At 40.9% G+C, this 19,475-nt stretch overlaps 1 protein-coding gene across 2 annotated transcripts in view; it reads left to right on the plus strand.

Moving 5' to 3' along the window:
• Window positions 1-19,475, plus strand: part of XPO1 (exportin 1) — a 133,289-nt gene that overhangs the window by 89,719 nt on the left and 24,095 nt on the right. For both annotated transcript variants that reach the window (XM_085890382.1, XM_085890381.1), the window contains exons 16-22: window positions 1,960-2,123; window positions 3,441-3,575; window positions 11,143-11,326; window positions 13,546-13,652; window positions 14,797-14,991; window positions 17,227-17,395; window positions 17,653-17,787. In XM_085890382.1, coding sequence (XP_085746508.1) covers window positions 1,960-2,123; window positions 3,441-3,575; window positions 11,143-11,326; window positions 13,546-13,652; window positions 14,797-14,991; window positions 17,227-17,395; window positions 17,653-17,787 — 1,089 coding nt within the window. The remainder of the gene's footprint in view (window positions 1-1,959; window positions 2,124-3,440; window positions 3,576-11,142; window positions 11,327-13,545; window positions 13,653-14,796; window positions 14,992-17,226; window positions 17,396-17,652; window positions 17,788-19,475) is intronic.

The raw sequence follows: 19,475 nt of genomic DNA on the forward strand, positions 1-19,475 counted from the left end.
TCGGCAGCACCAACACTCTGTAAAGAGTGTGGTACATCAAATGAAATAAAGTCTGAGCCTGGGAAATTGCATTCCACGCTGGAATCAGTTCCTGTCCAGCTCGTCGAGGGTCTGTGGCCATCTTGCAAGGTTCAAACTGATCGGTTATACCCCAGAAATATTCAATTGGATTTAAATCTGATGATGTAGCAGGCTTTTGTGTGTCAGGCATTGACGATGGCGTTGTCAAGTTGCAGCGTTCCTCATTTGAATAGCCCTGTGTAGGAATATTTTCGTGCATAAAGATGATTCCTCGACCATGTTGTTGAAGGGTAGGCAACACATGTTGCTGTGAGATCTCATTTTTGTGTCGATCTACTGTCACATTGCCATGAATACGTATTAAGCTGGTGTGAAAGGTTTCAGCAATAGCATCCCGTATCATAACACTGACGTCCAAAAGTTGCGGCATCCCGGATACAGACCAGTGCAAACCTGGATTTGTCACTGAACATGAGACATGCCCATTGCCTCCTTGTCAATGGGGCGTGCCTGATTTGACCGTTGCAAGCGTGCTTGGATATCTCGCTGCGCGTTTCTTTGATGCTGAACAGGATGACAAGCACAGATCCCTGCATTACGGAGACGCCTCAAGACTGTTGACATTTATCATGTGAGGTACAGGGAGTGTGTTTGCAGTCCTCTGGCCAGTTTGAAACCGATTGCGTTGACGGGTCGTGTGAATGTATCGGTCCTGAGTAGGAGCCATTTTCCTGGGACATCCACTTCTTGTCGCACTGTAGCTGGTCTATAACTAAAATATTTTCAGTCACAAGTTTATGGAAGCTTGTTATGTTGCCTTGATGATGCCATAACGAGGGTGAAAACTGGTTGGTAACTGCATTTTCCATGCACTTGAAACAGCATCTGAAATTACACCTTGGTGATTAGCGTGTAAGATAGCTATTCCAGAAGCCGCAGACAGTACGTGCGTTGTGGCGGTGATGTCACGACATTAATTATCATCACTGCACCTGACTGCAAACCATTAATGACTCCGGATTGTGTTTGGTAAAGCAGAAGAGAATGTTCCGCATCGCAGGTGGCGCTTATCGCTCCTGGGATTGTGCAGCAAAGGCTGCATGGGACTCGGTGCTGGCGCTTTCACAACTCATGGTTTAGAGTTGCACAGTATCGTGCGTGCGTGCGTGCGTGCGTGCGTGCGCGCGCACACACACATGCCTGGTGTTGGCTTAATGGTTAGGGTGGTGGGCTTGGGATCCGAGGGTCCTGAGTTCAAATCCTGCTTGGCTGTTGAATTAATACCAGGTGGGGTTGACTCAGCCTGTCATCTTTCCGAGGTCGGCAAAATGAGTACCAGCTTGCAAGGATGATTGAGCCATTCGAGTGTCCTGCATCAGAGTGACTACCTGTCCAGGATTGTGCCCAATAACCCAGGAGACTGCTTTGGCAGCATTGACGGCTCTGTACAGAGTATGGTCCCAATGGATGGATATATGTGTATATATATATATATACTGTATATTATATTAGCGGGTTATGCTTACACATTGTAAGCAATAACGAACCGTGCTTCATACATTGGTACATAATAAATAGCAGCGGTTGCATCATGATCTCCCATTGTCTTGGATCACTCACCTGCAGTGAACACAACAAAGCTGCTCTTATTTTCAGTTATTTTCATTTACGGATGCTTTCCGACAGTTCTGTGATTTTTTTTTTTTTTTTCCCTGGTGTATCGGCTTCGATGTCCATCTAAACGCGAAAATTTCAGCTTTCTGTCACCTGGAAGGTGCTGAACATTAACATGAGTGAGTGAGTGGTTAAAATGATTATATATTTATTTATGTCGTTTTGGCACAAGGGAAGTGCAGAAAACATGATTGCAAGTTTCCACAGAATGTATACATTATTACGACATGCTTGCATAACATACATTTTACTTGTCATTTGCAGAAACTCACGATGGTGTCCAAGACATGGCTTGTGACACGTTCATCAAGATCGCACAAAAGTGTCGAAGGCATTTTGTACAGGTGCAGGTGGGTGAAGTGATGCCTTTTATCGACGAGATCCTCACCAACATAAACACTATCATCTGTGACCTGCAGCCTCAGCAGGTGAGTGTCTGTTGGGATCTCGTCATCCTGTGTAATCTGAGAATGAGATGGATGAATATAGAGATAGATAGATAGATAGATAGATAGATAGGTAGATCGATGTTACAGATATCTTGTATATTATTTCCGAGTTTGTGGTTTCGTGTCGCGCTATCTTCGACTTTGTTCTGCGCCCGAGTAACGTGATATTCGGCTTACATTATCTCGAAGACCATATGAGGTGCATGGTACAAAAAAAGTAATAAAATGGTTCTGAAACAGTGAAATTGTATTCCACTTACTGCATTAAAGTAAAATTACTACTGATGCTCTGCATCAGTTCCTTTCTCAAACACACCCACCCCAACATGTCGCGCAGAGCGTGGGTTATGCTAGTTTATATAATGTTGAAGTTATTGAAAACTTAAAAAAAAATTAATTATAATGGATATTGGAAAGATTTATCATCTTACATTTGATATTGTTTTTGTTAGTCAGTTCCGAATAAAATGGGGGTCCATGTCCGTCTGTCCACAATCAATCTTTCGATCATTATTCTGCAAACTGGTCAGAATGACTTGAAACTCGGAGGGATGATACTTTGGGAGATGCCGCAGAGCCTCCTCCAATAAAATTTCAGATTTGTCACCAATTGACTTAGTTAATTAGTCTAATGTATTCATCGTCAATGTCCTAAAAGTCGAAGACTATTCATAGTTTTTGCTTCTGGTTTGGTATCGTGGTTCTTTGGAACAATGTCTACAGCTTACCTGAGATTTTTTTTTTCCTGAATTTTTGTCCAGCAGGAAAGAGAATGAGTCTTAATGAGTATGACGTTCATTAGGACCAATTAATCTTCAAAGTCATAAAACTCCAAGAGTATTCGTAGTTTTTGCTTTTTGTATGGTATAATGCTTCTATGGAACAATGTCTACACCTTATCGCAGCGGTTTTTTTTGTTTGTTTGTTTTTTTTTTCTGATTTTTTTGCCCAGGACGAAAGATAATGAGTATGAAGTTTATTAGGGCCGGAATAAAAACAATGAATGTTCATCGATATTGGATATATTCATTAAGTCGGAACTGACCAGGGCCCACAGGCTGAATTTTTTAAACTTAGAGTAGGCTCCCTAAGAAGTAGCTTATAGGTAACTATCAGATGACCCACGTTGTCCAAAGAATCGCCTTGCTCTTGAATTTTAATGTGATGTGTTTTGATATTCATGTCTTATCATGAAATATAATTAGTTCCTTATATTACAGAGATTTTCATTTTGTCATCAATTTTGGAATAACAATGCGAATGAGCGAGTACATAGAGCAGTTGCTTGTACCACAGGTTCACACGTTTTACGAGGCCGTGGGTTACATGATCAGTGCACAGACTGACCCGCTGGTCCAAGAACAGCTTATTGAGAAGTACATGCTGCTGCCCAACCAGGTGTGGGAGAATGTCATCCAGCAGGCTACAAAGGTGAGTCTGGACGGGAAGTGTTTGGTTTGTGTTGCAGCATCTCGTTGCTCTGTCCCACACGACGACTTCCACAGTCGTTTTTTGAGGCAAATTCATCACTAGCGTTCTTGGTTTTAAGTAGAATAATTGTTTCAAAGATTTATTGATCATTTCTAAGCCCAGTCAGCATCTATTTTTATGTTCTCAGGCGTAACCCACCAGGTCTTTTGGAAAAAAGCATAACTCACCAGGTAACCATCCCACCCATTGAGGTGTGAGTGATGGGGAGGGAGGAGAAAGCTAATTCGTCAAATAGACATCAACACATGTTATAATTAAAACAACAACAAAATAATGCTGCAACGCAGTCGCAGTTGAATCTTCCACCCGGACGATCACCAATTTAGCGACAGAATCCTTGGAACTGTGACGACGTCTGCCGGGAAGCCAAAAGATCTTTGCTTCAGTTTCTGACACACAGCATCTCCAACAAGCTTGTCGCCTATGGTGCGTTCGCCGATTCAAAAGAATGGGGGCTGAGGGAAGACCCTTGACGAACCACCGCATTTGTATCCTAATGAGGATTTGGCACCAATTTCCAATGGCCACGGCTTTACTCATGCTGTGCTTTTCCTTCCTCATTCTGGACCACACACACCAATCATCAACACTTCAATAACGGAAACAGAACAGGCTTTATTGAAAGTGATAGGGAAACAGAGAGAGAAAGAGCACTTAAACATGCTGAGATGATACCAAGCAAAGCGACTACATTCAATCCCTAGTGTAATTCTGTCAGCTTGTACGTTATCTTGTGACACACACACACACACACACACACACACACACACACACACACACACACACACACACACACACACACACACACACACACACACACACACACACACACACACACACACACACACACACACGATGAGCCCAAAAAGACCTTCCCATGCACGATGCTTGCGCATGGTGGTGCGCTCATTTGTGGGACGTGCTGCGCTTCCCCGTCCGGCCTCTCATGGGGATCTGGAGGCATGTCATTGCCGTTACACTTCTCGTGACCAGGGACTCTCAGGATTTGAACATTTTTGTGGTCCTTGTTCTATCCACACTGCTTATTCCATGCCCTTTTTTGCACTCACACCAAGCACCCAATTCTTCCTTGAACTACACACAGCTGTTTTCCAACTCCAACTCCTCCTCCTCTTCTCTCTCAGCTGCCGTCCTGCATGGCCTTTTATGCTCTTTCCAGCACACTGATTGGCTGCGTGCAGTTCTTCTCATGATTATGATTTTGATTGTGAGGGAAGGGTTTGCTGGCTTGCGCACAGTAGCCGATTAGCGCATTTGAAAAAACACTTAGAGAAATTATCAATGGGAAACGATTTTGAGGATTAGGGTGGAGGATGGTGGGTTTTTAAGGCACATTTACAGAAGGGTAGGAAGACCATTGTTCTCTGCTAAACATGCTTCCACAGGTTTTCTACCATTTCACGTAAAAACCAAACACTTATGCTCACCATATATTAATTAGATACGTAACTAGTCAACTTTACCCCCGTTACCTTCTATGGCTGTCTCCGCAACAATGCTTTGAGTGAAACCAAACTACTGTATTTAATATTTAAAGGATGTGAACTTAAGTGGAATTGAAATTGGCCAAAATTAGTATTTCTTCAGCTTTTTAAAGTAATCAACACAGTTGTTCAAAAAACCTATTTTGAGATATGTTTGATTTACAGCTTGTTGACATGTATGCCTGGTGTTGGCTTAATGGTTAGGGTGGTGGGCTTAGGATCCTAGGATCCTGAGTTCAAATCCCACTCGGCTGTTGAATTAATACCAGGTGGGGTTGACTCTGCCTGTAATTCTTCCGACGTCGGCAAAATGAGTACCAGCTTGCTGGTATCCTGTGTCGGAGTGGCGACCTGTCCAGGATTGTGCCCAATAGCCAAAGACAGCACCAACGCTATGCACAGAGTATGGTCTCAATGGATGGATGGATTGATGTTGACATGTTTGTGGGAAAAACGTGTATGTAATAAATTCACAGAAGTCTCCAAAAAAAAAAGATACATTAATTAGTATTTCCATTTAAAGCCACATATCAGAGTGAAAGGTTCACAATGAAACATCTGAGTCCAAGAAGAAGAAGCAGAAGCAGAAGATGTAATTGGCTATTCCAATCATGTGATGTTATTCTTGGAAAAGTGTAAATAATAAGATTGTGATACCATGACAGGGAGAGGAGATTTGGGTATGCACTGTTGTTTCTACTATTTCGGATGTTTCATCTGAAAGTCCTCTGTATACAAGGTACATACAAGTCCTCTGTGTAAATGGTAAAACTCAGCTCATGGAAGAGTGAGCTGACAGGACAAAAGGTGTATACTGACAGTGGGGTCAGGTGGACACAACAAGAAAGTGAATGAACGACCAGGATAAGGCATGAGTGGAAGGGTGGGAATAGTAACTTGCAAATGAGAGGGTTGGGTTAGGTAGGTGCAATGGGAGGAGAAAAGTTAGTGGGTGTTGGATTGGTGAGTTGTGTGTGGGGGGGGGGGGTGACATGAGATGGTGGTCAACCACTTGCTTTTGAAGGCCTGCAAAATGTTTATTAAAAATTGCTTGTCATTCACTTATCACAAATTTACAATGTTTTGTTTTGATAATATTTTGACAGCCTTCTGACAACTTATTGTACATTATACGCCTGTATGGTCAGGTAATCGCCTTTTGATAAAATCTTAGTCGTTTCTTTCGTGTCAAGCAAGCCAAGTCAGAGTGACCCTCATCAGGAACTGTGCAGGGCATGTGGGTTTGGATGTTAAATGTCCCTCCTGGAGGGACTGAGCAACGCAAGCCCCCAGCAGACCATGAGACTGAAGTAATCATCATCATTGACCTGCATTGGCCTCTTCAGACCTTTGACAAAATCACAAGTTGGTCAAACACTTGGAAAGTGTCTTTCAATCCTGACAAATCTTACACTATCACAATCTGTCTCCGAAAGGACCGTTTGGCAAACCTTCCTGTCTACTTTCTTAACATCCCTCAAAGAAGTTCAGTCATTCAAACTCCTGAATCTCGCTATCAGCCATGAACCTTCTTGGGTAAACCACATTTCAAAGTTGGCCTACAAAGCCATTTGCTGACTCAGCATCCTCCGTCATACAAAGTCCTTCCTTGGCACACCTGAACTTCTATCCACCTACAAGGCCTGCTCTCCTGTCTTGGCTGGCGCCCCTGCCTCACACTTTTCTCAGCTTGACGCCGTGGAAATCGAGGTCTTCAAGGTTATTGGAATATACCGTGATGAAGCTGAGTCTATGGGCCTGTCACTTTTACATCCCATACAGGTTAGTGGTCTCTCCACCTTCTTCCTTTATGGTTTTGCACCCTCTGCTCTTTACATGCTTTACCCGCCTCTCCCCCTGGTATCTGCAAGGTGCACGTGGTGTGTTGTGAACCCCCCTCTTGGTGAAACTCCCAAAATCAAGATCACTGCTCACCTCCACTCATTCGTTCCTCTTTTCTCCCACCTGTGGAACCAACTTCCACATTCTCTTCAATATCATTCTTTCCTCCAGGTCTTGAACCATCCCAGATCGTACTGTTCATAACCAACCCAGATCGTCCCCAATCCTAAACCATGATATTTTATACCCTTGTCAATCACTCCCCCTCCCCCACCTCCAAGCCACCCTCCTTCCAAATTTCCAGTGTTCCCTCCAAAGAGTTTGTTTCCTCATCCCTCTTGTTCACCCCATGCAACCTCCCCAACCCCTCATTCTTCCCACACCCATCATTTGTCCAAGTTTCCCTCTATTTTGTCCTTCCATTTTGCTGTTGGTGTCCCACCCCCCTCCTTCTACTGTTCCTTACTTTTGTTCTGTTGTGTCCTGATCCGTTCAAGCTCTTCTACGAACCTCAATTTTGTATTTTAAAATATATTTTTTTGATTTTTAACAAAAAAACCAAAACGTGTTCTTGTGGGTTTTTTTCTGCTTTGGAGTTCTCAAATATTTAGTGAATATTGATTCTCCAATTTATAAACTGTTATTTGTCTTGAGTTGCACAGAGTATCAATGAAATATTCTTAAAATGTTGCGAGTTTCATTTTGTGAGCAGCCTCTGACCGCTGCTTGGATCATTGCTGGGAGCATGGCTGTGGTTCAGATAGTCGAACATGCGGTTCAGATAGTCCAGGGGTTTTCAACCAGGGGGAATTCCCCCCCCCCCCCGGGGGGAATTTTAGGGTTTCAGGGGGGAATTGGGACCACAGATTGGCAGATTCAAACTGTTGGAATATTGATCTTTCTACAAACTACAATTCTACAAATTTTACATAATCTACAGGACATCACACTTTATTGAATAAGGTGTGATGTCCTGTAGATTATGTACAATCTGTAGAATTGTAGTTTGTTTTTAATTTAATCTGTGACATTCAATAAAGTTTATTCAATGTCATAGATTAAATTAAAAATAAAGATAAATATTTCACTTTTTTATCTGTGGAAATATTCCATTTATAGTTATGTTTGACTTATTCTTGTTTTTTATTCACACAATTTGGAGCCCATCATGAGTGTCAAAAAAAAAGGGTATGATTCATATATTCAATATGGATTCACATCCATCATCATCAATGGAGAAGAAAGGCCTCAATGTGTTATTTGTTGCAAAGCTTTGTCAAATGATTCTATGAAACCAACAAAGTTGAAGCAACATTTGCAGAATGTTCATCCTTAACACAAGGACAAGGACAAAAGCTTTTTTGAATGTCATGGGAAGGCTCTCAAAAAGATGAAGCTGGATTCAACAGGAGCATTCAAACAAATGAACCAAAAGGTTATTGAAGCTTCTTATGTCATAGCACTGGAGATAGCAAAGCAGAAAAAGACCACATACAATTGGGGAAACTTTGATCGAACCTTGCGCTCTTAAAATGGTGGAAATTGTGTGGGGAAATGGATTGGAGAAAAAAACTTGCAGCAGTTTCACTATCAAACAATACTGTTCAAAGGAGGATTAGTGACATGGCCATTGACATCAAGCATCAAGTTGTGCAGGAGATCAAGTCTGCAGCATTTGGCTTATTTTCAATTCAACTTGATGAATCGACTGATGTGGCATTGTGTTCCCAGTTGCTGGTGTTTGCAAGATATGTTAACTCAGGTTCATTTAAAGAGGAGTTTCTCTTTTGTTCTCCTCTTGAAACAACTACCAAGGCCTCAGATATTTTGGATAAGGTTTCATCTTTCTTTGAATCAAAATCTTTTGTGGGATAATGTCTGTGGGTGCTGTACAGATGGAGCACCAGCTATGTTGGGGACAAAATCTGGATTTCAAGTTTGTGTGAAAAAGCGAGCTCCAAAAGTGAAAGGCATTCATTGTATGATCCATCATCAGGCACTGCCCTCAAAAACACTTTCAGCTCCACTCGGGATGGTTTTGGATCAAACGATTCAAATTGTGAATTTTGTCAAAGGAGGAGCTCTCAACTCATGACTTTTCAAGCAGCTATGTATTGACATGGATTCAGGCCATCATTTGCTTCTTTTCCACACAAATGTTTGATGGCTTTCAAGAGGAAATGTAACTGAGCGAGTATTTGAGCTTAGAGATGAGCTCAAATTATTTTTTGAAGTTCAGGGTAAGATGGAATTTTTTGCCTGGCTGGATGATGAGGAATGGATCATGTGCCTTGCCTATTTGGTTGACATTTTTGAACATCTGAATAAACTGAATCTTCAGATGCAAGGAAGGAATACAAACATCATAAAATACATGGATTCCTTGAAAGCTTTCATGAGCAAGCTGGAAAATTGGAAGAGAAAGGTCAAGATAAAAAATGTTGCAATGTTTGAGAAATTGTCATAAATTCTTGTTGCTGGTGGTGAAGACCAAGTGCTTCCAGAATTTGCAAAAAATGGAATTTTGCAGTATTTGACAGCACTGGAAAATGAATTCAGTTGATATTTTCCTGAGCTCAGTGATGAGGAGTTGGATTTAGTGTGAAATCCATTTACATTGTCAGTTGAAAAAGTTCCTGATGATTGTCAAGATGAATTTCTGGAGCTGAAGACTGATTCGGGAGCAAGAGATATGTTCGATGAGAAATCAATCACAGAATTTTGGCCCTTGAGGTTCGATTCCTACCCAAAAGTGGCAGAAAGAGCTATCCATGCATTGCTTCCATTTGTCGACATATCTTTGTGAGTTAGGCTTTTCAACTCTGTTGAAAATGAAAACGAAGTAGATTGGAGGTTGAAAATGACTTGCGTTGTTTCCTTTTAAGCACTCCTCTGCGTATCCAAGAATTGGCGAAGAAAAAACAATCACAGGATTCTCATTGACTGTAATCTTCATCAGAATAAAATGAATTACAATACCCTGGCATTCTATTGGACTTTTTGTTTATTGAAGTATGCTTCAATAACTTTAGTCTGTTAAGTAATTCGTTATGAATAGAAAAAAAACTACTTTTATTCAAGATTTAAAATCCATCAACATTTTCTATTGCTATAAAATTTGTAAAACTCCACTATAAAAATAATCCAAGTAAATGTCTATGTACTAATACAGAAAAAATAAAAGATTTGCAATATTATATGCATATTATTTGGAATGCACCTTTCGAGTCAGACAATCTTGGAAAGGGGGGAATGACATTCTGACATATGGTGAAAAGGGTGCATGGGGCAAAAAAGGTTGAGAACCACTGAGGTAGTCGAACATGCGGTTCGGGTAGTCCATCAACATTTTGACGCTGTGGAACGTCTCTAGTGAGGTTATAACTTGTTACTGTAGGTTGGTTCTTCATCGGATTCTTCACCATCATTAGAGCAGGAATTTGGAATTTGACCAGGGTGCCGATTCTTCGTGAAGGACATCGTGGAATCTTTAATGTCCACTAACTAATTCAGGCAGACAGGACGCCTATTTAACGTCCATCCGAGGGACGGGCACACATATTGATGAATTAGAGGTGAGTGCGCCTCTCGACCATCCTATCAGCCCTATAAATGTTGTTATCCCCTCGTTTTCTTTTTTTTAAATGTCCTAAATGGTTGGGCAGAAATTCACTAAACTTGGTAATTATGATCCACATGTACTAAGGACGCGCAAGAGCGGTATCACCCGCTCCTGGGGTGGGGTCTAAAGGTCAAATACCAAAAATGCGATTACGGACACAATTTTTAAAACCAAACTTTGTATATGCAATCAACATTGGGGGACGCATGAAATGTGTAACGATTTCTTGGATTTGATCTCATGGGGGTGGATACTTGGGATCATAAGGGTCAAAACAGAAGATTAAAAAACAATTTATAAATCAAAATTTGATGACTCATTCCTGGTGGAACCTTTTGCCATCGTTCAACCTTCCTTTAGGTGGGAAGTTTGGGGATTTGGATGGTGCGACATAGACCACTCTTATTTGGTTTTTTTTTTTTAACCCTTTTCACAATATGTTTTCCTTTTGTAAAACCATAACTACATCAAAAGCAAAATGTGTTCACTTTCTTAAATATCCAGTGGCAATAAAGAAAAAATGTTTGCTGAATTGCAGAATGTAGACATTCTGAAGGATGCTGAGACGGTGAAGCAACTCGGGAATATATTGAAGACAAATGTACGTGCATGCCGTGCTGTTGGACATCCATTTGTGACGCAGCTTGGCGGAATCTACCTTGATATGCTCAATGTGTACAAATGTTTGAGTGAGAACATTTCAGCAGCCATCCTTGCCAATGGTATGTCCGTGTATTCTCTCATTTCGGTCTCTACAAACTCGTGTTTCATGAATCTCAAGTATATATATAGTAATGTCAATGTGGATGTGGATGTGGGAAAAGGCAATTCTGCCCATCTCACCCCCAGCACTAGAGCACATTGATTGTGATCCCATAACGGTCGTGACAGCAGTTGACAAAATGAGTTAGAGACGTCCATGGTTGTTTGAGAGGGAACTTTGTTGTAGTTTAATTTTATTTTCAATAATGTACTTTGTGAAATGGCTCCATACATCACAACATGAAACCATATTCATTAGTAGTTTGTTGATAATTTATTTTTTTATTACAAGATTAAGATTCGTTAAAAAACGAAACAAGAAAAAGACGTCGTGCACAGCATGATACTTGCAAAATCCACCCCCTCTCCAATGGTTGCCATGGATACATCAAATTGTCCATTTCATTAAGATTAAAATTGACAATCTTAATCAAAATTCAGGTCAATCGGATGAAAATGGGGGTTTTTTCAGATTGAAATTTGATGATTTTAGAAGTTTGACCTTGAGTTGACCTTTGACCTCAAAAATAGTACGTTTCCAAATTCAGTGATATACCATGCCATTGCTCCTTAATTTTCAGGTCAATCGGATGAAAATTGGTGATTTTAGAAGTTTGACCTTGAGTTGACCTTTGACCTCAAAATAGTACGTTTCCAAGTTCAGTGATATACCATGCCATTGCTCCTTAATTTTCAGGTCAATCAGATGAAAATTAGTTATTTTTCAGATGAAATTTGATGATTTTAGAAGTTTGACCTTTGACCTCAAAAATAGTAGGTTTCCAAATTCAGTGATGTACTATGCAATTGCTCCTTCATTTTCTGGTCAATCGGATGAAATTTTTTCAGATGAAATTTGATGATTTTAGAAGTTTGACTTTGAGTTGATCTTTGACCTTTTGACCTCAAAAATAGTTGTTTAATAAAAATATAAAATAAATAATTTAATAATAAAAGCATTCAATAATTAATAAAATTATTAATATTATTAATTAATTGTAATAATTAACAGTAATTATTTCATGAAATTATTAATAATAAAAAGTATTCATAAAAAAACTGATAAAAAATTCAATGATGGACTTCAAATCTTGTTGAAATTTCAAGTCAATCGGATGAAAAATGACGATTTTAGAAATTTGACCTCAAGATGACCTTTGACCTCAAAATCAAAGGCTTCTCAATTCAGACTACCTCCACAACTTGGTAAAGTTTCATGACAATCGGTTTCGAAGTGACCTGTTGGTGATAGACAGACAGATAGACAGAATAACAAAATTGACTGACCAATATACTATAGTTGAAAAATCTTTGATTTTGCAAATAATGAGGTGACCGGTTGAAAATGCAATGAAGGTGCTCCAGTTCTTTAGTAATCGGAATTTTGTGCAGCGTGTGTTCGGAGCCTAATGTTACTCTTGCGGTTCAGATAGTCGAACGTCTCCAGGGATGTTATAACTTGTTTCTGTAGGCTGGTTCTTCATCGGATCTGTTGCACCGATAACCAACGGTATCATGGCCGTCTGCATTTCCCACGTCCATTACATTTCCGTGCGTAAAAGACGTGGGAAACTTCGACAGCTTTATTGTCCTACCTTCCACTGCGACGACCTTGCGTGATTGGATGGCTGTGTCTTGTCATAAGGCAATGTTTGTCGTCGTCCTGAATATTGACATCGGGTTTGGCATTGATGGTGATATCGATGTTGTTGAAGCGCAAGTGGAATACCATTTGAGTGTGGAAATTGCTGTTGTGTACGAGACAAATGAAACATTAATTTTATTAACTACTTGACCAAACAGACACTTCTCGTACTACGTGGACTCGGGTTCAGCTGGAGTGTACATGTAGTTTGGTCATCGGCTAAATCTCGATTGCACACCTTTGCAAATGTCAACATTATTTAATGTCTGATTACATCTACTGCCGGAAGCCGAGCTGTTCAAAGAGCATCCACAGGAACTTTGAGCTTCTTTATGGATTGTAAGGTTTAAGGTTGGCTTAAATTGCAGGTCATTTGGGGAGCGTCATTTCGTTTGTATCTGATACCTTGTGTTAGAAGTTGCGTTCCGCCGAGGGACAAACTACCCTTGTGTAATAACGTCACCTTTGAAGACCACTTGATATCATGAGCAAGGAAAATGTTTTGGATGTTTTTCTAATTTTTCGTTTGTCCAGGTGAGGTGGTGACAAGGCAACCCTTGATCAGAAGTATGAGAACCGTGAAGAAGGAAACATTGAAGCTTATTTCTGATTGGGTCAGCCGTTCCAACGACTCAAAGCTGGTATGGTTTGTCTTTGATCTGTGCAGAAAAGGTTGTTCTCTGTCATTTTTAACCTCCGCCATCTTCGAAGATGGATGGAGGTTACTGTTTTCACCCCTTTGTTTGTTTGTTTGTTTGTGAACAGTATTACGGAAAAACTCCTCCGGATTTCGACGAAACTTGGTGGGGGGTTAGGTATGGTCCAAGGATCATGCCATTAAATTTTGGACTTGGACAAAAAAATTGTTAGAGAAAATTTTTTTTTTGCATTTCTACATGTTTTAAGTGATTTCCAACCCCCCCCCCCCAAATTTTTTTTTTTACACAAGAGCTTTTACACCCTAACCCCCCCCCCAAAAATAGAGAATTTTTTTTTTGCATTTCTACGTTTTCAGTGATTTCCAACCCCCCCAAAAAAATTGTTACCCCCCCCAAAAATCGTTCCCCCCCAAAATTTTTTTTTCATTTCTACATGTTTTAAGTGATTTCTAACCTCCCCCAAAAAAAATTGAGAATTTTTTTTTTTTAATTTCTACATATTTTAAGTGATTTCCACCCCCACCCAAAAAAAATGTTACACCCCCCCCCCAAAAAAGGGGAAATTTTTTTTGCATTTCTACATGTTTTAAGTGATTTGCAACCCCCCCAAAAAAAATTGTTAGAGAAAAAAAAGATTGCAACTTTTTTTTTTTCAACAAAATTTCGAATTTTCTTTTTTGCATTTTTACATGTTTTAAGTGATTTCCAAACCCCCCCCCCCCCCCCCCCCAAAAAAAAATGTTGGAGAAAAGAACTATAACTCTCAGCACTGTTGACATCATATTTAATGAATAAGATATAAGGTTCACTTGAGAGTGACCCAGCAGTATTGGCGGCAGAGGTTTTGCACTCTCCCGAGTGCTCCTCCTCTAGTCACTCAATTCTGTTATCATCACTACCTGAGTAAGGTATGGGTGGGCAGAACAAGAGAGGGAAACTGGATCTCTTGGCAACAGAGAATTTCCTTCTGCGAAAACCATTAACATCTTGTCCATAGTTCCACAATCACTTGCAATAGGACAGCCAAGGAAATACGGACAACTGGTTAAACCACGTCCATAATCACCCCCCCCTTTTCATGCCAGATCGTTTGTTTAGTCGAGCTGAACTTTGTGCTGCTTTCCAGGTCTCCGAAAACTTTGTGCCTCCTCTCCTGGACGCCGTTCTTATCGACTATCAGCGCAATGTGGCAGGAGCGCGGGAGCCTGAAGTATTGAGCACCATGGCAACAATAGTCAACAAGCTGGGCAGCCACATAACCATGAGCATTCCGCAGATATTTGATGCTGTATTTGAATGCACCCTGGAGATGATAAACAAGGTGAGGTTTAAGTTTCATTACAGAAGTTTTGCATGTGGTTTGTCTCAGCGTGCGTGCTCAACACAACGAGGCAATTAATCGAGTTTGATGATGGCAAAGCAAGCACTCACTAGCGAACATGGTGTGTGGAGCCTGTCTCTCCAGGCTCTTTACAGTTCTTATTCACTCCGAACGTCCATACAGCTGAGGCTCACCCTCTGTACCAGGGCTCAATTTTTTTTTCTCCAAGGGATACTTTTTGATTTCCAGGGGCTTTTTTGGGGAAGGAGTGAGCAGGGGGCTCCTTTTTCATATTCACTAACTCTTTGTAAGATGATGCACTCATGTAGTAATATTACCTTTCTGTATGTGTGTTGAATTTGCAGTTTTACAAATAGATAGCAGACATTCAATGGCTTTTATGACACCTTTATTCATTTATTTACAGTGCTTTCATTGGAAATAGGCTTCTTCTTATTCTTTTTTAGGTCCTCTCTACCAAGATGACCTAAGAAAGCCGGACCGAGTGTCCGTCCGTCCGTACGTCCGTCAACAATTTTTATTTCCGATCTTGATGAAACTTAGTATGTGGGTAGAGGTCGATGAGTGATGCACAACGATATAACTTTTGTTCGGGTTCAAGGCCAGGGTCAAGGTCATTAGGTCACGTAAGTTATAAAAATCGCCATTTTCAAAACCTATATGGTCTGCCATTCTACAAGATATTCGGCAACTGTTTATTGATTATGATAGTAAAAAATATTATCTTGTATCTAACCAGACAGATTTTTGAATTTCCTTCCCGTTTGATCGTCACGTGATCTGGAAGATGGCCAAAAACGCCGATGCGATTCGCAAAGAAAGAAGGAAGGAGAAATGAAATATAAATATAAAACACATTTTTAGCCTTTTATATTTATACATTTTCTTCCGAAGGTGCAAAAGTTTCAAAACCCGAAATGTAAACGTCGCATTTATTTTCAAAATATAATTTCGTACGCGCCGTCCCAAAATGCCGAGTCATCTTTAACCAAACTGCGCAGTTCGAGCTGCGCAGTAGAACTGCGCAGTAGTCTTCGGTCATAACTGAACATTGATAACTTGTGGTATTATAGAGATGGCCGTCACCCCCACACGGGGGTAATTTTTTCTCCTTTTTTTTCTTTTTCTCCTTTTTCCTCCTAGATGTACCTTTCTTTATTTCAGAAGATGAGCTGCAGGGCACTTGTGAAGTTTCTGTAGTTCCGCTGGGCTGCATAGGTTTCGGTTGAATCAGAAGGCGCTCCATCCTGATGTCGATGCCAGCATGTTCCATGCTGTAATCTAATATGCGAGATATCACATCGTAACCCACAACCAGCCCGCTGTGCTCCAACGCCACGCAGCGAGAGACCGTAGCGAGACGGCATTTTTCACCGGCAAAGCTGCAAAGCTCTTGTGCACTTACGTGACTTTTTGTTGTTTACGCCCAGTGTGGGAAATAAATAACATGGCCACATCCGCCAACAGTTTGCTAGCGGTTGTTCATGGAACAGTGAACGGAAAATAAATCGGACATAATAATAAACTTGTTTGGATGCTTTTTAACTTGCCATGGCACATGCTGATATTTACAGGGGGAGGGGGGGGGGGACTTTCTCTCAATATTTGAAACTTTTTGCCCGTGTCCGATTTTATATATTTATTTATTTATGAGGGCTATTATGGAGCTTTTCAGAGTGAATTTACTCGCTGTCCCTGTGCATCGAGCCCTGCTCTGTGGCATTACCCTTTGGCCATTGCGGTTGATGGCATTTACCATTTGCCCAAAGGTGCAAACAAGTCATGATGAAATAGAATGCGTTAGGTTTTTATATGACGCTCGATGTGTGGTATGTGACGTGTTATGGGATGGTGGAGAACTTTATCAACTGCAAAATAAAACTTGTGTTTCGTACAACAAACCTTGCAAAAGTTAGGACAGCACGTTCCCAGCTTGATAGCGATGACAAGTGACTTGCCAAATAGTTTCCCAGTGCGTTGTGTGAAGATCTGAATGTTCTCTTTCAGGCTGATGTACATCTCGCCATCTTTAATACCTAACAGCGCATCAGATGTCTTTTGTTTTCCAACTTTGACCAACATGGGCTCCCTCATTCAGGGTGGTATGGTTATATTGTCTTGGAGTGGATGATGAGGATGATGATGATGATGATGATGTGTTGCTATTTGTAGGAAGGATGTATTTTGACCCACATGCACTTGATTTTCCTTCAGGACTTTGAGGAATTTCCTGAACACCGGACAAACTTCTTCCTGCTCCTTCAAGCTGTGAATTCCAACTGCTTCCCAGCCTTCCTCAACATCCCTCCGGCTCAGTTCAAGCTTGTTCTGGACTCGATTATTTGGGCTTTCAAACACACCATGCGCAACGTGGCGGACACTGGTAAGCGCTGCACACGGGTGTTGGTCGATGTGTTATCTTTGTTTGATATAAGCAAAGATAGGAAATGCATTTTGGGAGAATTTGGCATTCTCGGTTGATAATTCCACTCGTATTGCTTTTGATCACATGTTCAACTTGTCCTTGGCCCTTGTGGTTCACATCCAAGGGCACTGATGTCTCCTATTATCGTTGTCCTGCAATTTGATTCATGTATCGGACCCTCCATAAGGCGTGGTAATGTATTTTTTTGTCTCCAGGTTTGTCCATCTTGTATGCACTGCTACAGAACGTGGCCCAGGAAACGGCAGCTGCGCAAAGCTTTTACCAGACGTACTTTTGTGACATTCTTCAGCACATATTCTCTGTGGTTACGGACACTTCTCACACCGCAGGTGAAATTCTGCATCGGACACTTCCTGCTCTTAATCGTCCGTTTGTGTGTACATCCCCAGCATACGAAGCGTTTACCTGGATTTCCAACCTCTTGTACATTGTCCTATCAACCAACAGCCTGCTTTTCGCACATCACCCACTCTTTCAAAGCACCATGTGGAAAAAAATCTGCACTTGTGTAGGAATCAAGAGATGAAGACAAAAAGGCAATGTAATAACAGTCAGACAATCTTTTAACAAAACCACGAAGAGAAAGAACAAAGGAAACTGGAGGGGAGAAAGCACAGTAACCTGCAAATATGATAATTGGGTGATGGGTTAATGGGGGTAATAAAAAAATCACATGTAAGAGTAAGGCACGACACAGGAGATGGTCGTGCTTTTGAAGTCCTGGAGTGAAGAGTGGTATTGAACGGAGGTTCTACAGATGTAAGAAAAGAGGAACCAAATAGCGGAAGTGTGCAGTAAACTCAGGTTTTAGTAGTTTAACGTGGACAGTGTTCCTGGAAAGAACGTGTCCGTCCTGGAGTAGATGGGGGAATGTTAGACGGCTGAGCGAGCAGCAGAGTTCGACAGGATATTCAGTTTTTAAAACAGAACGACACTCGGAAGAGTGCATTCCTCCGCCAGGCTGAACAGTTTACATTTTGCATCCCACTGATTGGCTGGATCTGGATCCTGACCTAAATCAAAAGCGAATTGGCTTGTTCTTGTCACATACCAAACTCATCAACGTAGTTTTGTCATAATCTGTCCACAATGTTTTGAGATATCGTGCTATATGTCGCTTTTGGCCTCATCTCTCAATGGTGAAGAATCACTTAAAAAAATTCTGGGATCCAGATCTTCACCAAAATCTCATCAATTCTTCCTTGTCACGCACCCAACCAGTCCACCAAGTTTCATCCAAATCCATCAATAACTTTGAAACATCCTGTTCACAAACAGACAAACAAACTGATGTGAATATAACCTCCGTCCACCTTCGGTGGCAGAGGTAAAAATAATGATAGCTGCATCACCTTTGGTGGTGTGAGAACACCAGAGACCCTGTGCTTTGAGGTTCATCACGTTAAGATTACAAAAATATTGAGAGCTTTAGATTGCATCGAATCGAAGAGAGATTTGATGCTGGGGTGCCAACCCATCATGGAGAGCAGTACTCCATTGAGCTCTGGACAAAGACCTTGTAGGCTGTGAGTGGCTTTGATTTTCCAAGGATTGACCTGGAAGGATGGAAGATGTCCAGCTCACATTCATGGAGATGACTTCTTGTTGAGTAAATTTGTCTGCGACTCGATACACTTGCCTCACTTCTCCAAAGCTATTTAGCAGTCATTGAGCAGTCTTTGATTATAACTGCTCGCACCTTTAGTCGCTTTGCTTTTCGTACCGTATTCACGTCATTGTGCTGTTGTTTTATAGTAAAAAGGCATTTTGGAGAGTTATTCTCACCATACTAACCCCCATCTTTTGTGATGCAGTAATTCTCCCTTTTGTTTATTACGACTGCTGTTGGTTCTTATTATTATCTTGCCAAAACGAAGTTTTTGTAAGATATGTTAGTCAGCTTGTATGTTTATTTTTTTTGTTTGTTTGTTTGTCTGTAATCACGTATAAAAAATTCTGCAGAGCACAGTTATCATTGGAAATTTTTGTAACTTCGCATATCAGAGGCCTATAGAGG

Source organism: Eptatretus burgeri, chromosome 7 (genome assembly GCF_056783735.1).
Source record: "Eptatretus burgeri isolate ZD-2024b chromosome 7, Ebu_testis_v1, whole genome shotgun sequence".
Lineage (NCBI taxonomy): Eukaryota > Metazoa > Chordata > Myxini > Myxiniformes > Myxinidae > Eptatretus > Eptatretus burgeri.